Below are 25,446 nucleotides of genomic sequence, written 5' to 3' on the forward strand. Positions count from 1 at the left end.
TTCAAGTAGGCCCATGGGACAAACCTTCACTACCAAGCAAAGTAGGATCAACTCTTTTGCGAATGCTAGAAGGGTCACAATTGGACGGTAGTCACTGAAACATGTTCTGACTGGTTGGCGGTGTCATCTGGTCTTACAGGGAATTATCATGTTTAAGTAGCTACCTTGTCAGTCCTAGGGAAAAGATTCAAAAACCAAACCAACAATTGCATTCAAAGGTTTATCTTTATCTCGTCGTTCAACCTCTGCAGTCTAACCGACGAGTTGCAACATACAGGCAACCCACAACATGTCTTCCGATACTTTCATTCGGTTTATTTCACAGTAATGCATCGCCTGCTACAATTCTAATAAGCAAGTCACAAGGAAGTCACGCATGACCAGAAAAAAAATCCTTGTAAAAAAATTTGAAACCAGTAATCACCAAGCACTCAAACTGACAATAACACCGAATTATAAAATTACGATCGAAACCGAAAGACTAGCAGAAGGTACTTGTCAGCAAAGTACAATCATGGAAATCAACGCAATTATTGAGCAATGCAATCATCCGCTGGTGTTTGTCACACTGGGCCTCACCAAATAGAGGTGAAACAAATTGGTATGTGTTCATAGCATTCACTGCAGGTTCTTTTCTTGCCTTGTAATTTCATGCACAGAAGAGATTTGGATTTCAAATGCATCTCTCCGACTCCACTGGCAAAGGCTTCAATGGATGACTGTGCTATCGGCCGCTCACAGAACAGGACTGTGTGGCAATAGTAACCACAACATTGGCTGCTTTCTATCGGCTTCTTATTGTAGCCCGGAAAAACACCTCGAGACGGCAAACGAGACACTCGAACCCAGAGACTTAATCGACCGCGGTCGTTGCAATCATAGTTCAAACGAATTATTTCGTACAAAATGATTTCGTTCATCTTAACACATGGCTCTTGTGTATTTGAAACACTTCAGGCGCCCGAGCAGTATATCGCGGCCGGGAGCTGTGTTTGAAACAAACAAGTAATATTTTCGTTGTCAAATTCAACTCACCCGGCAGTGCGGTGTTGCCAGGTACACAATCTTTGGTGGTGTGGTTCAAATAAGTCTTCACGATGCAGGTCATAAACACACAAAAGCAATTGCTTGCTGCCAAAAACTTGTTAGACTAATACGCCACAAGCAACTGTGAAGTTTTTAACATCAGTTATTTTTTGCAATTGTTTAAAAAGGAACTGAACCAGATTTCCAATGAAGCATTTTTCAACACGAGGTGAATTTTAGAAGTTTACAAATCGTTGAGATTGAAAAGAAAATGATCAATAGCTTCAAAATCAGAGCGGTAAAACAAATTCTGGATTCTTGTGAGCATACAAGCCGAAGGGGATCAATACATTGCAAGTATTCGTTGCCGACATAACAAGGTGAGTGTGATGATGCCCACAATAGTCGTCCACTGTTCATGCTTTCGACAAGAGAGTTAACATTTTTTTAACTTCTGTAAATTGTTGATTGGATTTATGGAACCAGTTGGCCACCAAGAGCCATTTTAACACCAGTTTATACTTTCTTGTAGAGCGATACGGAGCTCGGTTCATCCGCTACGAAATGCAGCAATGGGCGGCCGATGGCAAATGTGCAAAAAGAGATCTGAGCATGACACTCCAACGATTTTGAGCTGCCCGGCATGTGAGATAGTGATGTCAACAAAGCCAATCGCGCAACGGGCGCCTTAAAAGACTCCGAAATGTGGAACTGATACAATGGAACCTCAAGATTATGGGGATGAAAATCTTCGCATAATCCGGAAAATTAAAAACGGTTACTATAAACGACTAATCGTTTAACCGGAACCAAAAAGTTGAAGCGAATAAAAAGTTGAATTGTGCATCAACAAATGAAAACGTTCGACCAGAGTCCATCCAAACATGTAGGTCAAAGGTTACACCAGGTCAAAATAGTTGTCACGTGAGCTCTTCCACCTCCCTCCATCTCCTTCGCTGACAAATCGTTTACGGCTCCTGCAATTCAACGCACAGCAAAATTAGACAACCTTCAAGCTTACCTTCCTCCCAGGCGGTTGGCAAGCCATTACACACAGGTGGGACTTTTACTGGCAACATTAGGAATCACAATATTTAAGACGCAAAGTGCATGGAATGTTTAACATGTAAACTGGCCTAAAAACACCCCTTACAACCTACTGCTGATTAAAAGTATTTTACCTCGCACTGGGCCGTGTTGGTAGTAAAAACAAAAATCCAAATCCGTATCGCGCCACACAGAAGATCTTTGCGTTATTTCCTTAACCTTCAACATAGCATCATGCAACTAAAATAGATTATATCAAAATTTCACCCAGTTCTCACCTATTCGGAGCTTGCACCTTTAGTGAATGTGAGATGACTTTCAAGTTGAAAGCCATGTCAATAATCTCTTCCAAGTAGACATAGGCGTTAGGCACGTCAATGCAGATTTCCCCCATCTCTGTGTAGACCCGAAGAACCCCCTGGGTAGAAAGAAAGTGATGAAATTTGTAGCGACAATTTTACATGAGCAAAATGTACGAATGTAACAAGTTGATTAACTGATTTAACGCCGTCAAGTCATTGTGCATCGTTATTGATCAACAAATAAAAATATTTGTGCAAATACAAGTTCGGATCAGACAGAAAAAGCAATTGGGTGGCTACAGAATGGTGTGGATTGAAATCTTCTTTTCTGAAACATAGTCCTGATCAGTGTCCTTCAATTTAAACTAAGATGAGCAAATGCGCAGTAATACTAGATAACCTGCGCAGTGTAATTTTATTCCTGCGCACTTGCAACGCTACAATTTAAAAAGCAACTAATTTGTCACTCTGCAAACGCATCCTTAACTGCATAATGATGCACAAAAAGAAAAGTTTGCGCTGTGTAAAATTTTCTTGGATTGAACACTGGTCTTGACATTTCTGCGCACTCCCGCGCGATGAAGTTTGGCTTAAATAATTCTATCGGTTAGTTCGATGGGTTATCATCCCTTCTGTGACGAGACAAACATTAGGGTTCAGAACAATCATTTTTGATTGAAAAGGAGAAGGGGTGGCTAATGGGGGCGAATAATCCGGCAACCAAACGTTAACAAGCCGCAGTGTCCTGTTCGAATTTACATTAAATTACGTAATTTGTATGTAAAAGTCATCCAGTAGAGTTTTCTAGGATGTTTCACCCACAAGAAACCTCACGTCACTGACCTGACTGAGTTGGTTTGGGGTGACCACAGCAGTGTCACAGAACCTCTTGAGGAGGTGGACCATCATGCTGATGGCGCGTTTCGTGCTCACTTCGATTGCCATCACGATCAGCTGGAATGACGAAGCCACAGTTATGACGTCACAATGATGAATTGTTGTTGCGCAGCGGAAGACAGCAACAGCCGCCGCTGCCACAATGGCATCCAGCGCGATGCGCGGGCCAGGATGCAACAATAACAAAAGTTCACATTTCGACAATCTTTCTAGCACGGCTTCATCAAACAAACAAACCTCGTAGACGAGCTCATGATGATAATGTGGCACGTCGAGATCGCGCGCGCATCGGATCGCCTCCTCGCTGTCACCTGATGAGAGGTACTCCTTCAACAGCGCCATCATCTGTTCAAGGATTGTTGTCAGTCGGCAAGTTGCGTGTCAAGAACAATGGTTCAACATTAGCTCAGGTGCTCACCAAGCGTCGGAGGCAAATTCGTAACTTATCCAAGAGGAAAGTTGCACAGAGGCAATGTGGAGAACTTGTTGTGAACCAACAAGGCACCATTTCGGCAAGATTAAAAAAATGGTGCCTTGTCACCATGGTAACACAGCTGGTCCGCTTCGTTCGCCAACGTTAAAATCGCTCGCCCCTAATAAACACGATTGGAAAGTGTAGCACCTTCCATAGCAGATCCCAGTACATTGTGTTACAGCAAAACTCGGTGATCAGATCGACCGCAATATACAATCAAAGTGTTTAAACTTCATAACTACAACCAGCTTGTACACAATAACAACTACGTTGATAAGTTGTGGGACACAGGCCGGATACACAAGTCACGTGTCATTGTGACATCACAGTGATGTGACATAGATATATGAAGATAAAGACGAATATACTTCTATGGTGTTCTGATGGGTTCAACTTTGAATCAATACGATATCGAATTTCTTGAAACTGCTTGAGTAGGTTGCGCGCTATTGTGTTCAGATAACAAGTTTGTTTGTTCAACACCGATTGGACGAAATACAAATAGAAGGTTTGTTCTGCTGTAATGCGACGACGACTATGTAAAGCTTTAAATTCTAAAACATTTCACGACTGCTTTAAGCTTTAAAAAACATATAAACAAAGCTACCATTTCCACATACCTTCTCCTTTAGCACCTCTAGTGGTTGGTTTCCACCTCCCACGCCCCAAACATACTTCAAGTTGTTGTGGGGGATGGACATGAGACAGTGCGCTTCCGTGGCGCAGGCTCTGCAAAGTAAGCTCCAGTGTGACTGCTCTACATGCTTCGTTGTCAGAAAGAAAATTAAGCATCTTCGCCGAGATAGAATGACACTGCTTCATGCACAACGTACTACTGCTGTCATCGACAAAGCAGGACCGCACAAACTGAGTGTGAACTAGTTTGTAGAATCGATAATTTTTTTGCAGATACAATTTCTCTGCAAGCTATTATCGAGTGAGAATCTGAATTCGCCACGTACGGTAATTAATACTTTGACCTAATAAATCTTTCTCTGGATAAACATGACCCACAGTTGGTGATACATGCCACAGCGTTAAAATACCCCAAACATAACGGTCCGGTCGCACGTATGGTGCTTCTTCATTGTTACGTCGCAATGCGCGAGAAGACACGCTGTCATCTACTGTAGGTATACGTCACAACGCCAAGGTATACGTCACACAAGCTATCGAGCAAACAAGTCAGGCACTCACTTCGCAAGCTTCGGATCTTCGTCTTCAGGAACAACGTAATAATCATCTAGAATGTCCTTCGAAAGAATTTTGTCAAAAATCGCGCGAGCCAGGAACTTACCTAGGACCTAAACATGGTTTGTTGGGTTGAACTGCAGTTCTAGCATGCGACGAACAATTCAAACACAATAAGTTTAATTAAAAATTGAACAGTTTTCATCATTTTTACCATTGAAGAAAGATCTCTGTACCAATCAGGAGTGCTCACCTAAGTGTTAGTTTTAACATAAGAAAACAAAACTTGACAGAAGTCATTGAATTTTACTTTGAAACCAAACACTCAGAGCGGAATTGTGACATCACAAACCAAGAGTTTAGGTTAGCGTCAGAAATGAAACGCTATGATCGGCTGTTGGCGTTGGGCCGCATCCCATGCAGCATTGATGGTGGGATCCTAACGAAGAGGAGGTTTTGTGTGCATGCCTAGGTCGTGTTGATGGTTCCCTACTTCAGACAGCAAATCAGTCGTTGTACAATGTACAGTCAACGTCTACAGACGTTGAATCAATCTAAATAACGACTGATTTGTTGTCTGGGTAGTCTTTCCTTCTTTTTCAAAGGCGAAAAGCAATAAAGAATGAAAATATTTGGGTTTGTAACAAACTGGATTAGCCAGGATGAAGAGGAAAGCAGAAGATAAGTGGAAGAGAGAGAGGTTCGAGAGGCACAAATGATGAGCTCACCTCCGCCGCATCAGGAGTGTCAAGCAACAATTGAGGGAGACAAGAACGTGTTGCACAAAACCCACTTCGAATGTCCTCCCTGCTCATAAACGGAGCGCGAAATTGACCAGAGTTTCCTTTAAAATAGAAATTTCTGTGTGATATAGAAAATTAAGTTGTATGCAGACAGATCAATTTTATTAATATGAAATAAGTGCTGTAGTGACCCATCAAGTTACCCCTAGCAAAGTTCAATAAAATCTTAAATTGAAAAATAACAAATATACAATCGCTTAATTTATCTGAGCGATCACATGCAATGGCTTAAATTGTCAAAAAAAGTTCATGCAGCTATGTTTACCGTTGACTTTTTCGGCTCCATTAGTCTGAGTGTGGTGTGATGGAGTGGCAAAGTAACAAAGCAACTGCGAAGCCAGTTCGCGAAACTCGCTCTTCCGCTCCATAGCCAGAGTTATCAAGTAAACAACAACCTGAACCACATAATATCGTTTGTTGGATTATGTTGTACGTTCAACAGGCTCGCTGACTTAGCGGCTCGAGTGCCAGGGTCTAGCTTAGTGGTTTCAACAGTTTTATCTTGGCGGACACCTTTTCGTACCCCGAAGCTGTTGCTGACACCTTAAAACTTTTTATCTGAAATTTTAGTATGTCGCGTCTCCTAGTGGAAAAAATGTTTTATAGGTTCTGAAAAGAAACACTTTAAAAATTTGCTAAACTCGAACAACATTGACAAGTATATGTTGTGACCTGCTGGCACACAGGATCAATTATAATCTATATCTTGATTTAAAGTTTTTCTAAATTAATAATTTTTTTCGAAAAATAATACAATTCTTGCGACCTTTACAAGGAACTTCCTCCTACCCATTTTTTATTTGTAATCAATACATTTTGTATTTGTAATCAAAGAAACACATCAGAAAAGATTACGCAGATGAAGTTAAACTCTTGCAATTTCCCTATTGAAACTCCTTTACATTGTTTTTGTACCAGCCTAAAATTTTGAAGAGTGTAGTTTTCAAAGTGCCAAAGTCATATTTTGCTCAACTGGAATTAGCCTTGGAAAAAGTGCTTTTAAAAGTCACCTAAATATTGTTGCAAATTTTTAGGACAAAAAAGTGTCGAAGTTCACTTGGAAGTAGTGATGGAACAACCTCCGGCCATTTTTTTCAACTCCTACTTCGGAGACGATAGTGCCTCCAGCCTGGAGGTGTGTGTGCACTACAAGCTGTGTCTGCCTGTGGTCAGATTTATAACCTTGAATAATTTTTTTTTGTATCATTGTGAGCGGCCAAGAAAAAAAATCAAATTGTCAGACTTTTTTTTTAAAAAACAGGTGCAACCTAGTACGCCTACAAGCAGCACAAAATATTTATTAGTACAACATATTCCCAGTTTCCCCCGGGTAAAACTGGGGGAAACCGGGTAAAACTGGGGGAAACTGGGTAAAACTGGGGGAAACCCTTAAAACTTCTAAATGTGTTGTTTGCGGAGTTTCTTATGCAATATAATGACTAGCCAGCTGTTTAGCTGTTATCTCATGACATTTTCCAATTGAATTGCATCAATACTTAGATAAAATAGATAAAGCTCCGGATCATCACAGCGTGATATTTCAGGTTTTTCTTTTGACACTTTCTCAATGCGTGCTGACCTACTGTCTGCTGGCAGTACCAAACTACCAATAGTAATTTCTTATTGAATTCAGATGGCCTACCCCCAGCTCAAAGACCACGCCAGTCAGTGTTGTGCTGTTGTGACTAATTGCTTCAGTTTAAATTGCAGCTTGCGAACCAACTGATATCTTCCAGCACTTTGCCAGAAAGCAGTAGAGGTCGTCCACATAGCTTTCCCAGTCCGAGTCCCTCAGTGGTAAGCACTTTCCTAAAACGCTTCCTCGCACAGAAAAAAAAGAAAGGCCTCAAAAACGATGTCTAGTGTGCTACTCTCAGGGAAGGAGAAAAGTGAGAAGAAAAATGGAGAAAAATGAAGGAGACAATGTTGATCAGTTTCAAAAATATATGACTTTATCTGCAGATGAGCAAGAAACTGTACGCAACTTTGTTTTTGAAAAAGATGACAATTTATTCTCCTACTGGCAGGATATGAAACTAAGGACTAAGGATACATCTATTTTTCCAAACATCTCTTATCAAATCAATGAAAAAATTGTCACCAAGTGCTTAAATATTGGCAATACATAAGAAAAGTTGCAAACAATGAGCCAGTAAAGAAGTTTTGTTCATTGATGATTGCAATATCATCATGCCCACCATCCAGTGCTGGAATAGAACGCTTGTTCAGTAGCATGGTTTTAATCCACACAAAGCAAAGAAATAGACTGGGCAATGAGAGGGTTGCCAAATTAGTGCATGTTTATAGACACTTCGGATGGAAAGAATCTGAAACCCCAGATGAAGAGCTGTTCAATGCCGACAATGAAGACTGCCGACATGTTATCAATGACTGAGATTTTACCGGCTCTTAATCTTTCTTTCTTTGGCTTTTGTTGTTCAATGTTTACAATTTTGTTCGCTGACTGCATGTTAGGCACAGGTGAGCAATGAGCATCTAACTTGATAACATACTGGTATCATACGTATGTTCATCTATGTAAACTAATGATTGGACCTATCTATTATTAGATATTAGTAAATCACAGTATTTTTCTTTTTTTGTAAGATGAGCACAGGAAATCTTATAGGTTCATTCAAAATATGATGGTAATAAACATTAACTATGAGGAGTAGTCATTATTAGTCATTCACATTTGCAAATTTCAACAACTCAAGTTTTACCCAGTTTCCCCCAAAAGGTTTTTCCCAGTTTCCCCCAGGGTTTTACCCGGGTAAAACTAAAGTGGGGGAAACCTCCTTGGCCAACCCTGATAAAGGGCCACCTGAAAGTATTTTTTGTTTCATTTTCCTCACAAACATTCATTTTACTACCTCGAAGTCAGATGCTTTATAAAAATCTTTGTTGTACAACAAAGGGCGCTACGGCAAACGTGACGAGTGACATTGATAAATGGAATCAAAAATGTTTATCAAAAGCCTTCAATATCTTAAAAACAATACTATCTATATATCAAGTAAATAGAAAACATTTCCAAATTTGAAATCTCCCCAAAAATTTACTCCTGAATGAATCCTTTTAAAAGACCACATTGCCATAAGGCTTCTTTTAGTGCGCTTAGTCAGAGTAGGACATACAACCTCTCGGTTGGAGCATTAATTATATGAAGTTGATATTACCAAAGGTCGGAGCTGCAATTTTCTGGCCGGAACATCCTTCACTACTTAGGACTTTTGTACTCAGGCACTTTTAAAATTACACTAATCGTTTCTGAATTAAGTATCAATTAATAATCTGCTGTTTCAAAAGATTTAAGTTGAACATAAATTTATAAAAAATATTGAAAATTCAAACGACGCACCAGGCCGTCGCGTCGAACAGTTTGTGGACCACTGCAATACTGTGGTGTGCACAATAAATAACCAAGTTTAAAATGTCGAGATTTCTTAATTGTACTGCAAATTCGGAAAATTCCACGGGACCCCTGAAAACGCTTTGCGGACCCCGGTTGAGAACCACTGGTCTAACTGGTTTGATTCCTTACTAGGTCACACTAACTTTTTTTTAAATGGCACAAATTCTTGTTCGTGCTTAATATTCAGCATCGAAGAAATGGATCGAGGGCAACACTTTGCTAGGCCTCCGTAGGCTGCACTAAAACTGTATGTAAAGTGCTAAGAGCAACGCATATCTGCAGCGGACACACCATTCCAGTAAGTAAAAATACACGTTGAATGTTATTGTAACTTGTTCTCTGAATGTAGTGCTGCATTAACTTTATTCGACTTCAAGGAGCAACATAGCATTTAGAAGTAAAAGGAGCAATTCAGTTTAAAGTCCATGATGGCATGTAAATATTTATGGCACATACACACAATGATAGAGAGAAGTGGAGGGATTACTACTGGTTCGGAATGGCCCGTTTCGGCGAGTCCAATTCGGCTAGTCCGATTCGGCAAGTGCCCTATTCGGCAAAAGCCATTTTCGGCGAGTTCCCTATTCGGCGATTTTTTAATTTTTTTTTTTAATATATCGGGTACCGTAGCCTAATTATCATTGCCGTTTTAGGGTTAGGGTTGGAGTTAGGGGGTTAAGAGTTAGGAAGTTAAGGGTTAGGGGGTTAAGGGTTAGGAGGTTTAGGGTTAGGGGGTTAAGAGTTAGGAGGTTAAGGATTAGGGGGTTAATGGTTAGGGGGTTAAGGATTAGGGGATTATTTGAACGTTTAGCGACGTTAAAACGATGTAAAAGTGGCAATGATAATTAGGCTACGGTACCCGATAATTTAAAAAAAAATTCGAAAAATCGCCGAATAGGGCACTCGCCGAATTGGACTCACCGAATAGTAGCAGACCCCTACTGGTTGGCCCTTAGTGTTTTGCAATGAAGAGTGAAGACCAGGCTTGTTTCAAGCAAAATGGGAGAAATGTTAAATAAGGATGGTGTGCATTTTTTAGAGACAATAGCAATCACACTATCTCACCAGTGGTTTCTTTCCATCAATGTTGAGATCACTCAGCAGCTCCTAAAGCAAATATAACAACCAATGAAATCGAAGCGGTGGCATTATCTAACCTTGGGAACTTTATAACAAAGGATCCCTGCATAATGGTACTGAACAGTCATTGGAACAAATGTCAATTAAAAAAGGTGTTTCAGTAAGAACTGTAATGCATAGGAGCAAAATGGTTGGAATGCCTGGTTGATCTAATCAAAAAATAAAAAGCCTAAAATGTAAATACTAAACTCATGTTCAGCACACGCTTCGGAAACTATATACATAATTATACATTAGGGTGTTTCATTTTTTCACCATTTTTGAAATTCAAAATGCCTGGGGTCCCATCTGGTGGTATTTGGGGAAAAAAGTTTACACCCCAATTTTTTTTCAATTATGACGTCATATTGAGGTAGTCCACGAGGTTTAAAGTTTTTGGGCCTCAAAATTTCGAAATTTGGCCGTATCTCCGGAACCACTTATCATAGATCGACAAAATTAGTATCAAAATGCGCAGAAGGGTCGGTTTCCTATACCTGATGTAGAGAATATTAAAGTCTATCTGCTTCAGAAAAAAAGTTATTTCAAAAAATCTGATTTTCGGTGTATTTTCTCCTGATGAACACAGATCAGGTGATCAAGATAAAAAGTTTTTCTGTATTTTTCCACTCTTGAAAGCTGTTATTGCGTAATAATAGTAGGTGTTAAGGTTTCAGTACTGGGCTTGTCTAGTCTTGCTATCTGGTTAAGCAAAGCCCCATCTTGCATTGCTCCGGGACTCTTCTTGGCGCCGTCCACAAAAGAAATGACATGGAAAAGATATATTTCGTTTTTGTGGAACATGTATTTAATTTAAGGGTATGAATATCATGACCAACTTCATCATTAAAATAATTGACCAGTCGAGTATTGACTCCGGACTTTTTTCCTGTATTGAGAGCAGTCGTATCAGCCATGACTGAATAGTGAATATACTTGGGGTAGGTGAACTTTGCAAGCCTCCTGGATGATGTTGTCAAAAGTCAGTGCTGCAGTGACTGACACACTTTTGGGAAAATTTTTAACAGCAAGCACACTTTCGTGCTTCATGCCATTATCATCAACAAGTTGACCTAAGAAAACGTATCGATCTATTTTATCGACAACGCGCCTATCATAACATAACTGCATGGTAGAAGCTGAGTTGAGAAGGTTCTCACTTTCCATCAGAGATTTTTCTCTTGTTTTTTGTCGTTGGCGGTATACTGTCGAAGGTTATGCAGCTATTTGATCTTTTCCAAAAACCGACCTCATAAGATCTGACTGTTGGCGTACCGAAGTCATCCTACGATCAGCAAGTAAACAACTTCTATCATTTATTGAAAAAGAATGTACTTTCTTGTAGCCTACACTTTCCCCCCAACAGCTGATTTCAGAGGCTCGTATTCCCTATCATCTTCCCAATTTATATCCCCATCAGAGTCGCTTTCGCTACTGTGTAGACATCTAACTGCTTCATTTCTTTTTCTCTGTTTCGAACATAGTAGTGCCGATGCTTTGGCAGATTGTATGCCAGAAGTGCTCAGTTGTTCAACTTCACTGCTCGTTTCCCACCTCCTTTTATGATTTTCCCGTTCCAAAGCCTTTTCTACATGGTTGACATCTACGCCACCGATAAACATTTTTCGATCTTTTCGCTGATCTTTCAAGAAAGCGATTTCTTTCTCCTGGACTCGGTTTTCGAGTTCACAGCTGCAAGAGAGTTTCTTTTGAAAAACAACCTGATTTTCGGAGATCGAACACTTCACTTACATGCACATATATCGAACAAGTTCTGCAACCATTCTTGATGAACCTCATTACCTCTCCGTTTCATTTCTTTCTTTCTTGCTGTATTGTAGCCTACTTCTCTATCACGTCTTTTAACTTGGCTTCAATTCTCTGTTTGCTAAGCACTGGAAGACCAGCTTTGTTCCATATGCCAGCTACATCTTTCAGCAGTTCATCTCTCAAATCTTTGAAATGAGGTATTTTCTTCAAAAACTTTGGGATTAGTTTCGGCTACCGTACTTTCTTCCTCAAGTAAAAATAGTGATGACTATATCTGAATTAAGGGGAAGCACATTTTTCTCCGATTCCTTGAAGTTTTGCATCGACTTACTAATACTTGACCTTAATCAAAATCTAAAGCAGGTGAACAGCATACCTCTTCCTCAACGGTCACATTATAATATCCTCGACGAGGGGTAGCCGTAGCCATCATCATTATAATAGTAATACCTTCAATAATTAGTTAATTACCCTTTCGTCTCTTGCAAAACAAACAAGGACTATTATTATGCAATAGCAGCTTCCCAGAGTGGAAAAATACAGAAAAACTTATTATCTTGATCACCTGATCTGTGTTCATCAGGAGAAAATACACCGAAAATCAGATTTTTTAAAATAACTTTTTTTCTGAAGCAGATAGACTTTAATATTCTCTACATCAGGTATAGGAAACCGACCCTTCTGCGCATTTTGATACTAATTTTGTCGATCTATGATAAGTGGTTCCGGAGATACGGCAAAATTTCGAAATTTTGAGGCCCAAAAATTTCAAACCTTGTGGACCACCTCAATATGACGTCATAATTGAAAAAAATTTGGGGTGTAAACTTTTTTCCCCAAATACCACCAGATGGGACCCCAGGCATTTTGAATTTCAAAAATGGTAAAAAAATGAAACACCCTAATATACATACTGTCTTCATCTTCAGTGTTATAAATGAAGATGAAGAGTTGAAGACAGTATAGTTTTTCAAACGTTTGCTGAACATGAGTTTCGTATCTACATTTTAGGCTTTTTATTTTTTGATTCGATTAATTGTAATGCAATCTCAGGCAAAAGGCCATGTAAAAATGTATAGAACATAAGATTTCTATAACATACATGCATCCTTGCCCAAAACACTTATACAAGACATATCCTGTGGAATTTATGGGCTGCATTTAAATTAATTTGACGAACAACAGATGTAGTGTATATAATTGGGTGATCTGCTTCCTATGGAAAAAACTGTATATATTATATATAAATTTTAAGCAAGAGATCCTGCCACAAGTGAATCAATGCTGCAATGAAACAGAACTTCAACTCATCAAGTGACAAAAATCAAGGGTGGGAAGAATTCAAAAGCAATGTTCTTTGTAGTTTACAATGCAAAGGAATGAAGAGTGAGCATAATCCACGATGGTTCTTGGCCAACTTACAGTTACTTCATCTTTCTGCATGTGCTCAAAATATTCCTTAAGTATTGGAGTGACCGTTTTTTCAATTTCATCTTGATTCCATTGGGGCTTCACTGACCGGAAAACCGTGTCTTGATCCTAAACAACAACAACTCAGCACCTCTCCGCATGAAAAAAAAAATCCAATTTGCTGTTATGACAAACATAAAATCAAACTGTAACGATGGAACATGCTAAAGAGCTTTTATACTAACTAAAGATAAAATCTCACCCAATAAAATCCTGTCAAAAACAACAAACTTGAAGCTATGCACTCACTAATTCCTCAGAATCATAGTTTGGGTCATGGTCATCCAGGACCCCATCCTGATCAATTTCATCTCCGGGACGACCCCAAGTACCTTTGCCCCCAGCTCCACCTGGTTAGTAAAACAAAATAACATTGAGATCAACTTTTACTGTGGGTAACAAATCAGGTTGTATCCCTCGGTAGCTAGCTTGTGGTCTACTGTACAAATCAGGCCGTATCTGTAGGTAGCCATGGCCTACTAGATTAAAAATACCTTGTTTCGTCGGTTTCCAATACAAACTAAGGTATGGTAGGCCTAAGCTATACATATATATATATATATATATATATATTATATAAGTGTTATTTGACTTTAAAATACGTTATAATGAAAAATAAAAGGAGCTTTCTTGGACTGAGAGGATTTGGACTGCTAGAATAACCAACCGAACTGTTTTAACTCAATTTAAGAAAACAAAGAATATATATACTGAAAAATATCATAGAAAAACAACGTCAAATTCTAGGACACGTGCTGCGAAAAGGAACATTAAAACATCCTTCTCTCACAGGCAAAATTGAAAGAAAACCTACCCAGGGCAGACAAAGATTAACCTACTTAAGCCAACATTGTATCCCACACACACAACAAAAGACCGACGGATAGGGTAATAACATAACAACTAGGATATAATACATAAGAAAAAGTAAACTTGGTTATAAATTGCAACATAACCTTGCTGCTAAATGAAGTTTTTAACAATAAAAAATTCGAAACCTTGCTTTTCATTTTCTATTTTTCGCTTTAAACACTTATCACAAGAGCAGTCTGAAGCTTGCACAGCATTTAAAAAAAAAAATGAAAAATTATAGATATCGGTATGTTAAAACCAAAACATAAAAATAAAATGAAATGCATTACTTGGCTCTCAAGACTGAAAAGTTGGGGTGTTCATCACGATTATTATCTTTTCTAGCACTAGTTGCAATGTTTATCTGATGAACGAGAACAAAAAAGCAGAAACTTATGAGTTGTTCTATTGCTTCAACGACGTTTTGTGCATCATGAGAAAATGTACATCTTCAGAGCAAATATAGCACAATCTAAAAAATTTAAAATGATACAGCGCATTGGAGGCTCAAGAAAGTTCCGTTGTAGAATGGATAATGCATTGGTTCTTGTAGGTATATATATTTTCTTTTTTTACATAAATCAGCACCCGTTCACCATAACATGATGTGATTACAAACTTGGTTTCAATATGCGCACCTTTCTTTGGAAGACCACGCCCGTACATTGACCTCGACTTGCGATCTCCTAACTTTCCTGGTCGTTTAGCACCATTAGTAGGAGAAACCAACGTAGCTGTGACAGTGGTAGCAGGGGCTGCAATTATTAATAAATAATTGTATGAAAAAGCAATTTTAACTAAACGTCAATATCTAAATACGAAGTAAATATGATATCAAGGTAATGGTCACTACAATAGAATAGTTCTACATCGACACTTCAAAAGAACGACAAAAAAGTGGTAATAGAGACAAATCATCAGTATAATTTGTTCCTAAATTTCTGTTTTCTAAACCTGTAGTCAATACTTAATAGCTAACTGTAATAGAATTGTTGGATATGCTAAAGATGAGAAAGACCATAGACCAACTGGCAAGGGCAAATGGAGTAAGATGGTATGGACATGCAGGCCTCGAAATTTGTACTTTTTTCCGGCGGTCAAGCATGTCCTACCGGACTGGCCCTTTCAGCGGACATTTAATATCTCAACCGGACATATTTTTTGCATGTAGGTTTTGCACAATATCACACTATCACTATTGTGTAGTCGTGTTTGTAGAAGATTTTCTGCAACAGAATAACTCTGTAATGGTTGATGGCTTACTTAACCGACCCTGAAGTGTACTGGAGCAGATTGCTTGCAAATAAATCAGTGCGTTAATGACAGTCGTGTAATGACGCAATAGACACAATTGAAAACAACAATCCAAATTTCGTTATTATAAAAGCAACTACGATCACTTATTCCGTGGTTTTCGCGTTATAGAATCGTTGTGCCAAGCGATCACTGCTGGCGCAGTGCAGAAATTCTATTTCTATCAGTATCAGCATGAATAAGGTCGCCACATTCGCCTAAGCACGTGCGGAACCCAGCTGAGACTTGCTTCTCTGTGACCTTTCTTTTTAACAAACGATCAATGTAACGCAATAATCCTCATTATTAAAATTAGAATACATATTCTGCCGAAAAGTTCAGACAACTTTATTTCAAGGTAACATTGCAAGGCGTTGAAATGATGTAAAAATGGCTACTTTTGCCATCAGCTCGTTAACCACGCTACTCTAATGTTATGTTTAAAGCAATTGCCTATACTATTATTGTTTCAGCTCCGTATTTGTTCGCGTTAAACAAACAATTGTAACAATTCAAATTTAAAATATATTTTGCTGCATTAGCTCTATTTTTGTCAAGAATTTTGCGGCGGTCATTTATGACCGACCAATGAGTCGGCTTCGGCAGACATTCGAGGTCATTCCGGAGGTCATGTCCGCCGGATATTTCGAGGCCTGGACATGTGATAAGGAGGGAGGAAGGGAGTTTTCTTAGAAAGGCACTAGATCTAAAGGTGGATGGGAAGAGGAACCGCGGTCGTCCAAGAAGAACGTGGAAACAACAAGTGAAGGATGAATTTAAAAAAGTCAGACTGAAGGAGGAAGATGCAAGGGACAGGGTGAAATGGAGAAAAGGGATTAAAACAATTGCTGCGCGGAAACAATCGGCCACCCCCACTAGTGGGGAGCAAACCGACGATGGATTATGATGATGATGAGTTCAGTAAAATGTTGCTTTAAAAATATAAAACAGCTTAATAATCGTAAGGCATAAACAAAGCTAGCCACTAGTTATTGCTTGGAAAGATGCCTAGGAGTGCCCACTTTCATGGCCCAGTTAAGTCTTAAACTTTTCAGCAACCAGTCAAACCTTAAACTTATAGTATTAGTAGCCACTTTATGGTCTATAAAAATCTTTATAAAAAAAAAAAATTTAAAGTAAAGCTGCCTTAAACTGACTAATAAAACCTTTCTGTTTTTTTGTGAACCACCCAGCAAACTGTCCACTTGAAGCGGTTGAAGCAACAGAATGAGATTAAACTGACTACAGTCGCAACAATGCCCAAGCCTAAAAGGCAATTTGGTGTATGGTTAGTTTTGAATTTTTATAAGTCAATTATCTTACAAACAAGGCATAGCAGTTTTATTGTTTTCAGAGCTCCAGACACAATCTATTTCTGCAAAAGCTTTCCCTCAGCTGTAAATTTTCAGCTTGGTGTGTCTGCCTCTGAATCAGTAGACATGGGTTCGATATGCTGTCGGGTCATACCAAAGACTTTTTAAAAGTGGTACTGAACCTTAATTCTGCTCGGCAATCAGCAAAAGGAATAGATTCAGGATATAATGTGCTCGGCTGCCCCTTCAATACGCTGAACTAACCCTGTTGTCTGCTTTGTAAAGCGCTGAGAAGCAATGCATATCTGTGATGGATACAACCACTACATAAAAATTCACAGTATTATTATATATAAGTGTGATAGTGTCATCGAATTGTGGAAGTACCGGTAAGTCGCAAAGTGAAGAGCTACAAGTGTCTCTATAAACAAACCAAATGCTCTGGGGTGTAAAAAAAGATGTTGATATAGACAAAAGTGGGATGCAACCTTTTTCGTTCCCTGAACACTTCGTACTCCGATTTTGTCCCCTGAAATCGGGGGTACAAAGTGTTCTGGCAACGAAATAGGTTGAATCCTTGGCTTAAATATTTCGGGTCCACGTCTTTTAGGCGCAGACAGTTAGGCGCTTGTCAGATAGGCACGCACACAGTGGCGTCTGGATATTTAGGTGCAAAGCACTGTGGCGCCCGTTCATTTAGGTGCTATACCTAGTAAAGTCTGCAGATTGTATCAGCATGGCAGGTAGGGCAATGCTTTTTACACAAAATGTTACATTGAACAGAAAAATATGTTGTTTTGTTAAGTGCGCGTTTGGAGATGAGGTGCGAGACAATGCTCCACTAAGTCTCTTGCATATTAGCACATCTGCACGGGACATTTGCTATGCATCCTGAACACAGGTTGCAGCCAGATGGAACCTTACTTAATCTGTTATCTTTCGCAATTACTTCTACTCGGGATGGATTGGTCATGTGGCGGGTTCGTATGAGACAACGCTCTACAACATGAATAGGCCTACATTTCTATAGGGCATGTGAACCCTGGCTACAAGTTGCAAGCATAAGGGTGCGACTTTGCTCGTTATTAAACCTAGTCAGGGTTTTGACGGAAAACTAAGTTACTCTTCACTCAAGCCTACCACCCGCTTGAATATAGGCTACGGTATATTTTTTACTGATGTTTAGTGTAGTTATTATTTGACTCACTAAAAGTAAACTCAGTCATGTTTGGAAACTTGAATAATAATTTATTAATAAAGCTTTCGTGGACGCAAACCTCGCAAACCTGGACTAACAGCAAATAAATGCCGAACACGCGCATTAAAATACAATATATTTTTCTGTTCAATATAACATTTTGTGTGAAAAGCATTGCCGGTTTAAGCAGCTTCACGCACGGACGCCATGACATATTTTTCTGTTCAATATAACATTTTGTGTGAAAAGCATTGCCCTACCTGCCAAGCTGATACAATCTGCAGACTTTATATACTAGAAATAGCACCTAAATGAACAGGCGCCACAGTGCTCCGCACCTAAATATCCAGAAGCCACAGTGTGCATGCCTATTTGACGGGCACCTAACTGTCTGCGCCTAAAAGACTTGCTCCCAACATTTCTAACCCTGACGTCATTGCATGGCTCAAACAATTATTGCAACTGTCTTTTTTTTGTTTATTTTTTTTTCTCATATAAATTGTTAAAATAAAATTCACTAGCCTATCTCTTTTTTCTAAATTTACAAAAAAATTATGGAGGTGTTGCGACCGTACCATATTTTAAACTGATTGTCCTGCTTTGGTATCATGCAAGTTATTACGCCCACATTTTGTCGCTTCTATCTTTTTCTAGACCTCTGCTATGTTTGTCATATATTGTTTTTTCGCTGTGATGGACAGAAATAAAAACAAACTGTACTGAACTGTTGCGAGAATACAATTTCCAGTGCATTTTAGCGCGGACCTAGAAAATGTTAATATATACTGTATCCCTTAGCTTCTATTCAAGCAGAAAAGCTTTGGATTTTTACGTTGCTTCAACGATTGATGACATTGAATCAGTGTAACTGTGTAACAAAGGTGAACTCTTTGCTAAGAATGTATGGGAGTGCCTACTTCTACACTAATCAGCGGAATTTAGTTCAAGTCTTACATCACAATGTCTGGTTTGATCTCCGAGTAATATTGATAAGGCAAGGTTGGTTACAAAATTAGATTATACGAGTAGGCTAAGTTTTGGTACTACAGTAAGAAAGTAAAGGCCCAGGAAAAATTCTACAAATGAGAATGAATACGATGAACCTACTTGCTCTTCACCACTTTCGCTCACATGACAGGCAAAAACAAATTTAAGGAAAAAAGCCTAGTGAAACGTTTAACTCGGTGCAGGACTGCAGGTCGTTGGTCTGATGAAAGTCTTCTAAACCGTAGATATAGTTCAAGATAAAATAATTAAACATGACGATCGTCGATCAACGTTAAAACTGGTGTGTCTGTCGTGAGACTTAATTTGTCCGCCGAGATAGCTGCTCAGACCAGACACGTTTGTCCGCGGCCAACATCGAATTTCGAGGCCTACAACCTAGTTTGTCCTCTGAAAAGATCAAAAAAAATTTGGAAATTGTTTGCAACTCCGATCAGCGACTTCGGCTCTGTTGTATTTTTTTCTCGATCTTTTTAGGGTACGAAATGGGGGTACAAAGTGTTCAGGGGACGAAATAGGTTGCACTTGCAAAATTGAATGCACATAAAAAATAAGAATTTTGGTAAGGCAACAAAAAGTGTCAATATAGGCAATCAGTCGATATAGGTCAATTTTATGGTATATATATGATAACTTTAACCTGTGCCTAAAAACACTTCAATTGATCCTTACTAATCGTCGCATGTTCTTTTGCTTTAGCAGAATCTCTTCGAGTTCGCTTTTTCTCTTTTGCTTGCATGCGTTCAGAGTCAAAGGTAGCAGCATTCATTTCAACATCCATCGCTAAGATAACTCTTGAAATATCTCTCAACACCAAACTTTCATTCCAATGGTCAGCAGCAATATTTAACCTTCTTTCAACCTTAGAACTATCACAGGTCACTCAACACTACAGCAGTTTTAGCAAGGATAATAGCCTATAACAGTAAAAATGTCTGCAATCAAAATAACAACAGTATTTCAGAAAAACTAACAAGGCCTCTGTTGAATACAAAGTGCTGACAACATTTAAAAATACATTGTTTGCCAGTATTTCTATACAAAATTCAGTACAAGTGCAAACATATAAAGAAAATAATAATGTTTCTTCCTTTCACATACCATATACTATATAGCCTACTGTGCTAGTCTATTAAAAAAACAAACAATGAAGGCTTATTCCCATCTAATTAACCGAAACATGTAGCCCTATTATTGTTGAACGTTTGTTGCAGTATTTAGTGCAGCCATGATTACAAAATTTCTATCACTTCTATACAAACTCTGAGCTTAGGCTATTGATTGATTAATTATGAACTATATTGTCATATATTTAGAAATGATGTTAGCTCGTGACTCAACTAGTTTTAACTGAAGAGATAAAACATCAACCCCGCTCAACTATACTACTTGATTGAATATATATAACAAGCTACACATTCAATAAAGCTGACGCAATGCATTACAACCACTTCATTGCAGCACACACCAGCCTCCATGTTTTGCAAAACAAAGTGCAATCGGTTTGGCTACGTATTCCTCATATGTTTTACCCACAATTCAGCATCATAACATTGAAGATCTGATTGTTAAACATAAACATAACTTCCTTTAAAAAAAATTTTGAAAAAGTACAAAAAATTAATACATTTATAAATTACTAACAAGGTGAATACGATAACTAAAAACTAGTAACTCGTTTTTTTTAAATTGTCATAACACTTAGAAAAAAGTTCAAATTTGCAGATATTACCTTTATAAAAATAACCAAAGAGTGTGTGTGCAGTGTGCACGCACGAGTGCAGAAGTAAATAAACCTCGTGGTGAGACCTGGATTGACCAATCAGAAGAGAGTAGAAGTAGGCTGGTTGATGTCAGCACAATGGCGACACGCGCTGTCTGGTGCCTTTCCTGGTCTGGCTTGCGTTGCAGCGTCGGCGTTTGAAACAATTACAGTTGGCTTTTTCAACTTTGTTTTTTGACAATAGAAGTTAAAAGTTTTTTTAATTAGGAAGAAACATTATTTTCTTTATATGTTTGTACTTGTACTAAATTTTGTTAATTAAAAGTTTTCTTTTAATTGTAGTTCCTTGAGCTAGTTTTCATTTCAAAATAAAAGTTGGCCTTCAGTGACGTTGACAGGGGGGTCTAGGTGGTACTTTTGTACCCGGGCCCGGAATATTTAGGGAGCCCGAATTTAAAAGATTCCCCGTAACCTCCAACATTATCAATATCTTAATATAATCAGATCTAAAGGAATTGCCATCAGAGGTTAAAACAGCCACTTCAACCGTCAGATGGTAAGTACCGGGCCCCCTTCCGGGTATACTGATTTCCCTAACCACAAAATTTAAAAAAAAAAAACACGAATATTTATTTTCAAAAACACGAAATTTTTTTATTCACCCACTCTTTAATTCTGAATATATATACATTTTTGGTGATAATCAGTTCTAGCTACTTGGGTCTACTTTAGGCTACATTACAAAGAATGTAGGCTATAGCCTATATAAACGATATTCCTCTTAATTTTCTACTTTGAACGGCATGTGTCATCCTCATTTTAACAGCACATCAATTGACTCATGTTGTTGGGGACTCATGTTGCCAACCTCCTCGTGGTGAGTCCTGGTAATTCATATTAATGAAGCGAATGGCAACAATCAGAGACCGCAACTCACAGGGCACCTGGGGTGGTAAAAGGATAAACCCTCGGCCCCGGTGTCCAACGAGAGAAATTCATCCTCCTGTCGGAGTAACAGTGTTGTACGTTGACGCCGTCAATTTGACGGCGTCATTTGACGGCGTCAACTTTTTGTTGACGCTGAGGCTAGCGCCGTCAATTTATTTTTCAGTTGACAGAAGTGATAGCGCGTCAACTATTTTGCCGATTTTAAGCGTCAAGCGCTAAGCGTCATTTTTTTTTTCATGGAAAATCTCGTTTCACAATAAGAGTTTCACAATGTATTCTGGCCAGCGCGACTCATCCGAATTACCGGCTTTTGCGTTGGGTGGAATGGCTCCCTGGAATACATGCGGAAAAAGTTCGCCAAATGGTGATCACCCATGTAGCCTATTGAGAACGAGGGATCAGAGACAGAAAGCGAAAAATCCATGAATGGCATCGCGGACGTTGAATATACTTTATTTCAAGAGCTCTATGCCCCTGAAAAGAGCGATGTTGGTGCAGTGGACCTCGTTAAAAGATTTATACATGCTAAACTATCACAGCACGCTTGGAACAGGGATACCTTTCCGACTAAACGTTTTCAACTTATTTTTGAAATACAACACACCAATACCAACCAGCGCTGCTGTGGAACGCATGTTTTCACTTGGAAAGGACAATATGCGCAGGGGCGCCGGAATCGGGGGGAGCAGGGGGAACGGATGCCCCCCTGCCCTCAAATTTCTGTGGATGGGGAGGGAAGAGGGGGCAATGGTGCCCTTTTAAGGTCATGTAAGGTACTGCACACTTTGCAATATAACAATTTATGCTATTCGCTTTTAGCCTAATTATAATGTTCTATTTTTGCCTCAAAATAATATTCACGACACAAAATTCTCCATCACAGTAAGTTATATTACATCATTATAAAATAGCATGATGCCCTTCCGTGCCATTGTTCTTTGTATAGCGGACACTTGTATCATTACTCGATAATGAGCTGATAGATGAGCATTATCGCTAGGCTATATCTTATCTAAAAACTTACAAAACAAATTGGCCTTTCAGCAACAAAAGTGCCCTTTTTTCATACTCCTGCCCATCCAGTCAAAAACCGTTCCGGTGCCCCTGGATATGCGTCCCAAACGCAGCAGATTGTCAGACAAACGTTTTGAAATGCTTGTTTTTCTGCAAGGAAATAACTAATAGACTAGCAGCTAATTACAATACAGTCTTAAAACATAATACCTGGTCTTTATTTATAGCTATTGTTAGCCTGAACTTGGTTGAAATATTTCCGTCTTATAAGACGCTGGCAAAAAATAGCGCTAGAAATTAGCGCTGACGCTGACGCCGTCAATTTCTTTAAGAGTTTACGCAGTCCTTTACGCCGTAAAGTTTTTAGGCAATTCGCGCTGACGCTGACGCCGTCACATTATTTCAATGACGCGTACAACACTGCGGAGTAACAATCTTGCAGCTAAACGTTGAAGGCCTAACCAAAGCCAAATGCGACATGTTGGAACATCTCACACAAAAGCAGAACGTGACAGCATTCCCGCACAGCAAACAATGTCGGCTGATCGTTGGCCAACGGTCGCGAACGTCGCGGTCGGCTTTTCGCCGCAAAACAACCATTTGCCAACTAACATTATTTCTTTAACTGAACAAAGAATCAGTAAAAAAGGGTACAACATGTTATAATTTGGTGATATAAACCACATAAAACATTTTTTTTACCAAATATATATTGTGTAAAACTTGGTTGTGGACACAATGCTAAAACAATGGTGGACCAACGTCGCATTTGTCGTCGTGGGCATTCAGTTGAAAACCAACCTCCAGCCACCGATTGTTTATTTTGATATTCCGGGTGAAATAATCTTACATAATGAAAAGTACCCATTACAATTCTGTGAATTGAAGCTTTTATAAATTTTATTTCAACAAACGTCAATATCATAAATAGGTTGTTAACACAAAGTTGAACCAACGAAGAACCTACGTCACGTACGTCACCGTGGGCATTCGGTTGTCAGCCAACCTTTTGAGAATAAATCTCAATTTTGGTGTTTCTGGCAAACGAATTAAGAAATATGGCAAGTATGTATTATAATTCTGTGAAATGAAGAATTTTTAAAGTTTATTTCAACAAAAATTTAATATGACTAATATAGTTGTTGACGCGACGTTGTGCCAATGGTGGACCCCACAGCACGTTCGTCGCCGTGGGCATTCGGTTGTGAACCAACCTTTCTACAACAAATATCATTTTTCGTATTCACAACAAAATAATTCGAAGCATTGGCCAGTATATGTTACAATTTGACGAAATTAAAGTGAACAAAGGTTTATTCTAACAAAAACGCTATATAAAAAATAGTTTGTTGAAGCGACGTTGAGCCAATGGTGGGCCCCACAGCGCGTTCGTCGCCGTGGACATTCGGTTGTGAATCAACCTTTCTACAACAAATATCATTTTTCGTATTCACAACAAAATAATTCAAAGCATTGGCCAGTTTATGCTACAATTTGACGAAATTAAAGTGAACAAAGGTTTATTCTAACAAAAACGCTATATAAAAAATAGTTTGTTGAAGCGACGTTGAGCCAATGGTGGGCCCCACAGCGCGTTCGTCGCCGTGGGCATTCGGTTGTGAACCAACCTTTCTACAACAAATATCATTTTTCGTATTCACAACAAAATAATTCAAAGCATTGGCCAGTTTATGCTACAATTTGACAAAATTAAAGTGAACAAAGGTTTATTCTAACAAAAACGCTATATAAAAAATAGTTTGTTGAAGCGACGTTGAGCCAATGGTGGGCCCCACAGCGCGTTCGTCGCCGTGGGCATTCGGTTGTGAATCAACCTTTCTACAACAAATATCATTTTTCGTATTCACAACAAAATAATTCGAAGCATTGGCCAGTATATGTTACAATTTGACGAAATTAAAGTGAACAAAGGTTTATTCTAACAAAAACGCTACATAAAAATAGTTTGTTGACGCGACGTTGAGCCAATGGTGGGCCCCACAGCGCGTTCGTCGCCGTGGGCATTCGGTTGTGAGCAAACCTTTTGCCAAAAAATCTTAATTTTATTTATTTATTTGCAATCAGACTCAAAGTCCATAGAATTCAAAATGCTTAGCCTATGCAATTGAATCAAATAGTTTTCAATTAGAGAAAACACAAGTCTCACGAAACAAAGTTTTACAATCACTCATACAAATAGCCTATATTAAAATGTTGCATGATCAAATGCTGCATAAATTTGATTAAAGAAATTCATCTTCTTTTGATAAACGTATTTACAGCTTTTCAATAGTTTATAAGTCAGTAAATCGGTTGGATATCGGAAATTTTTGGAAATGAAATATAAGCCGTCGCCAAAAATTCATATAATATAACCAAGAAAACTCAAAATGCAAAAATTTTGTCTTGTTTGAGGATAAGGATTTTCATTAGCCTACATCTGCCGTATTTAACGTTTGACTAGAATTAACTATCAAAATAAAATAATTTAATTTGGACCAAAAAAATGATTTCATCATGTTTTTACAATAACCGCAAATATCCCCCATAAAGTAGCCTACAAATGATCATATGAATGTTTGTGG

General features: G+C 38.7%; 1 protein-coding gene across 1 annotated transcript; it reads right to left on the reverse strand.

Annotated features, from left to right (window-relative positions):
- Positions 1–294: 294 nt before the first annotated feature.
- LOC145782191 (programmed cell death protein 4-like) lies at positions 295–20,107 on the reverse strand. Its single transcript, XM_082593959.1, has 13 exons — positions 19,849–20,107; positions 15,006–15,122; positions 13,765–13,865; positions 13,468–13,584; positions 10,222–10,263; positions 6,007–6,136; positions 5,667–5,782; positions 4,945–5,051; positions 4,368–4,476; positions 3,510–3,617; positions 3,219–3,329; positions 2,352–2,491; positions 295–2,003 (listed from the first exon to the last, which is right to left on the reverse strand). The coding sequence occupies exons 1-13, from the start codon at positions 19,955–19,957 to the stop codon at positions 1,925–1,927; spliced, it is 1,386 nt and encodes a 461-aa protein (XP_082450085.1). The 5' UTR covers positions 19,958–20,107; the 3' UTR covers positions 295–1,924.
- Between the last annotated feature and the right edge of the window lie 5,339 nt (positions 20,108–25,446).

Source organism: Aplidium turbinatum, chromosome 13 (genome assembly GCF_918807975.1).
Source record: "Aplidium turbinatum chromosome 13, kaAplTurb1.1, whole genome shotgun sequence".
Lineage (NCBI taxonomy): Eukaryota > Metazoa > Chordata > Ascidiacea > Aplousobranchia > Polyclinidae > Aplidium > Aplidium turbinatum.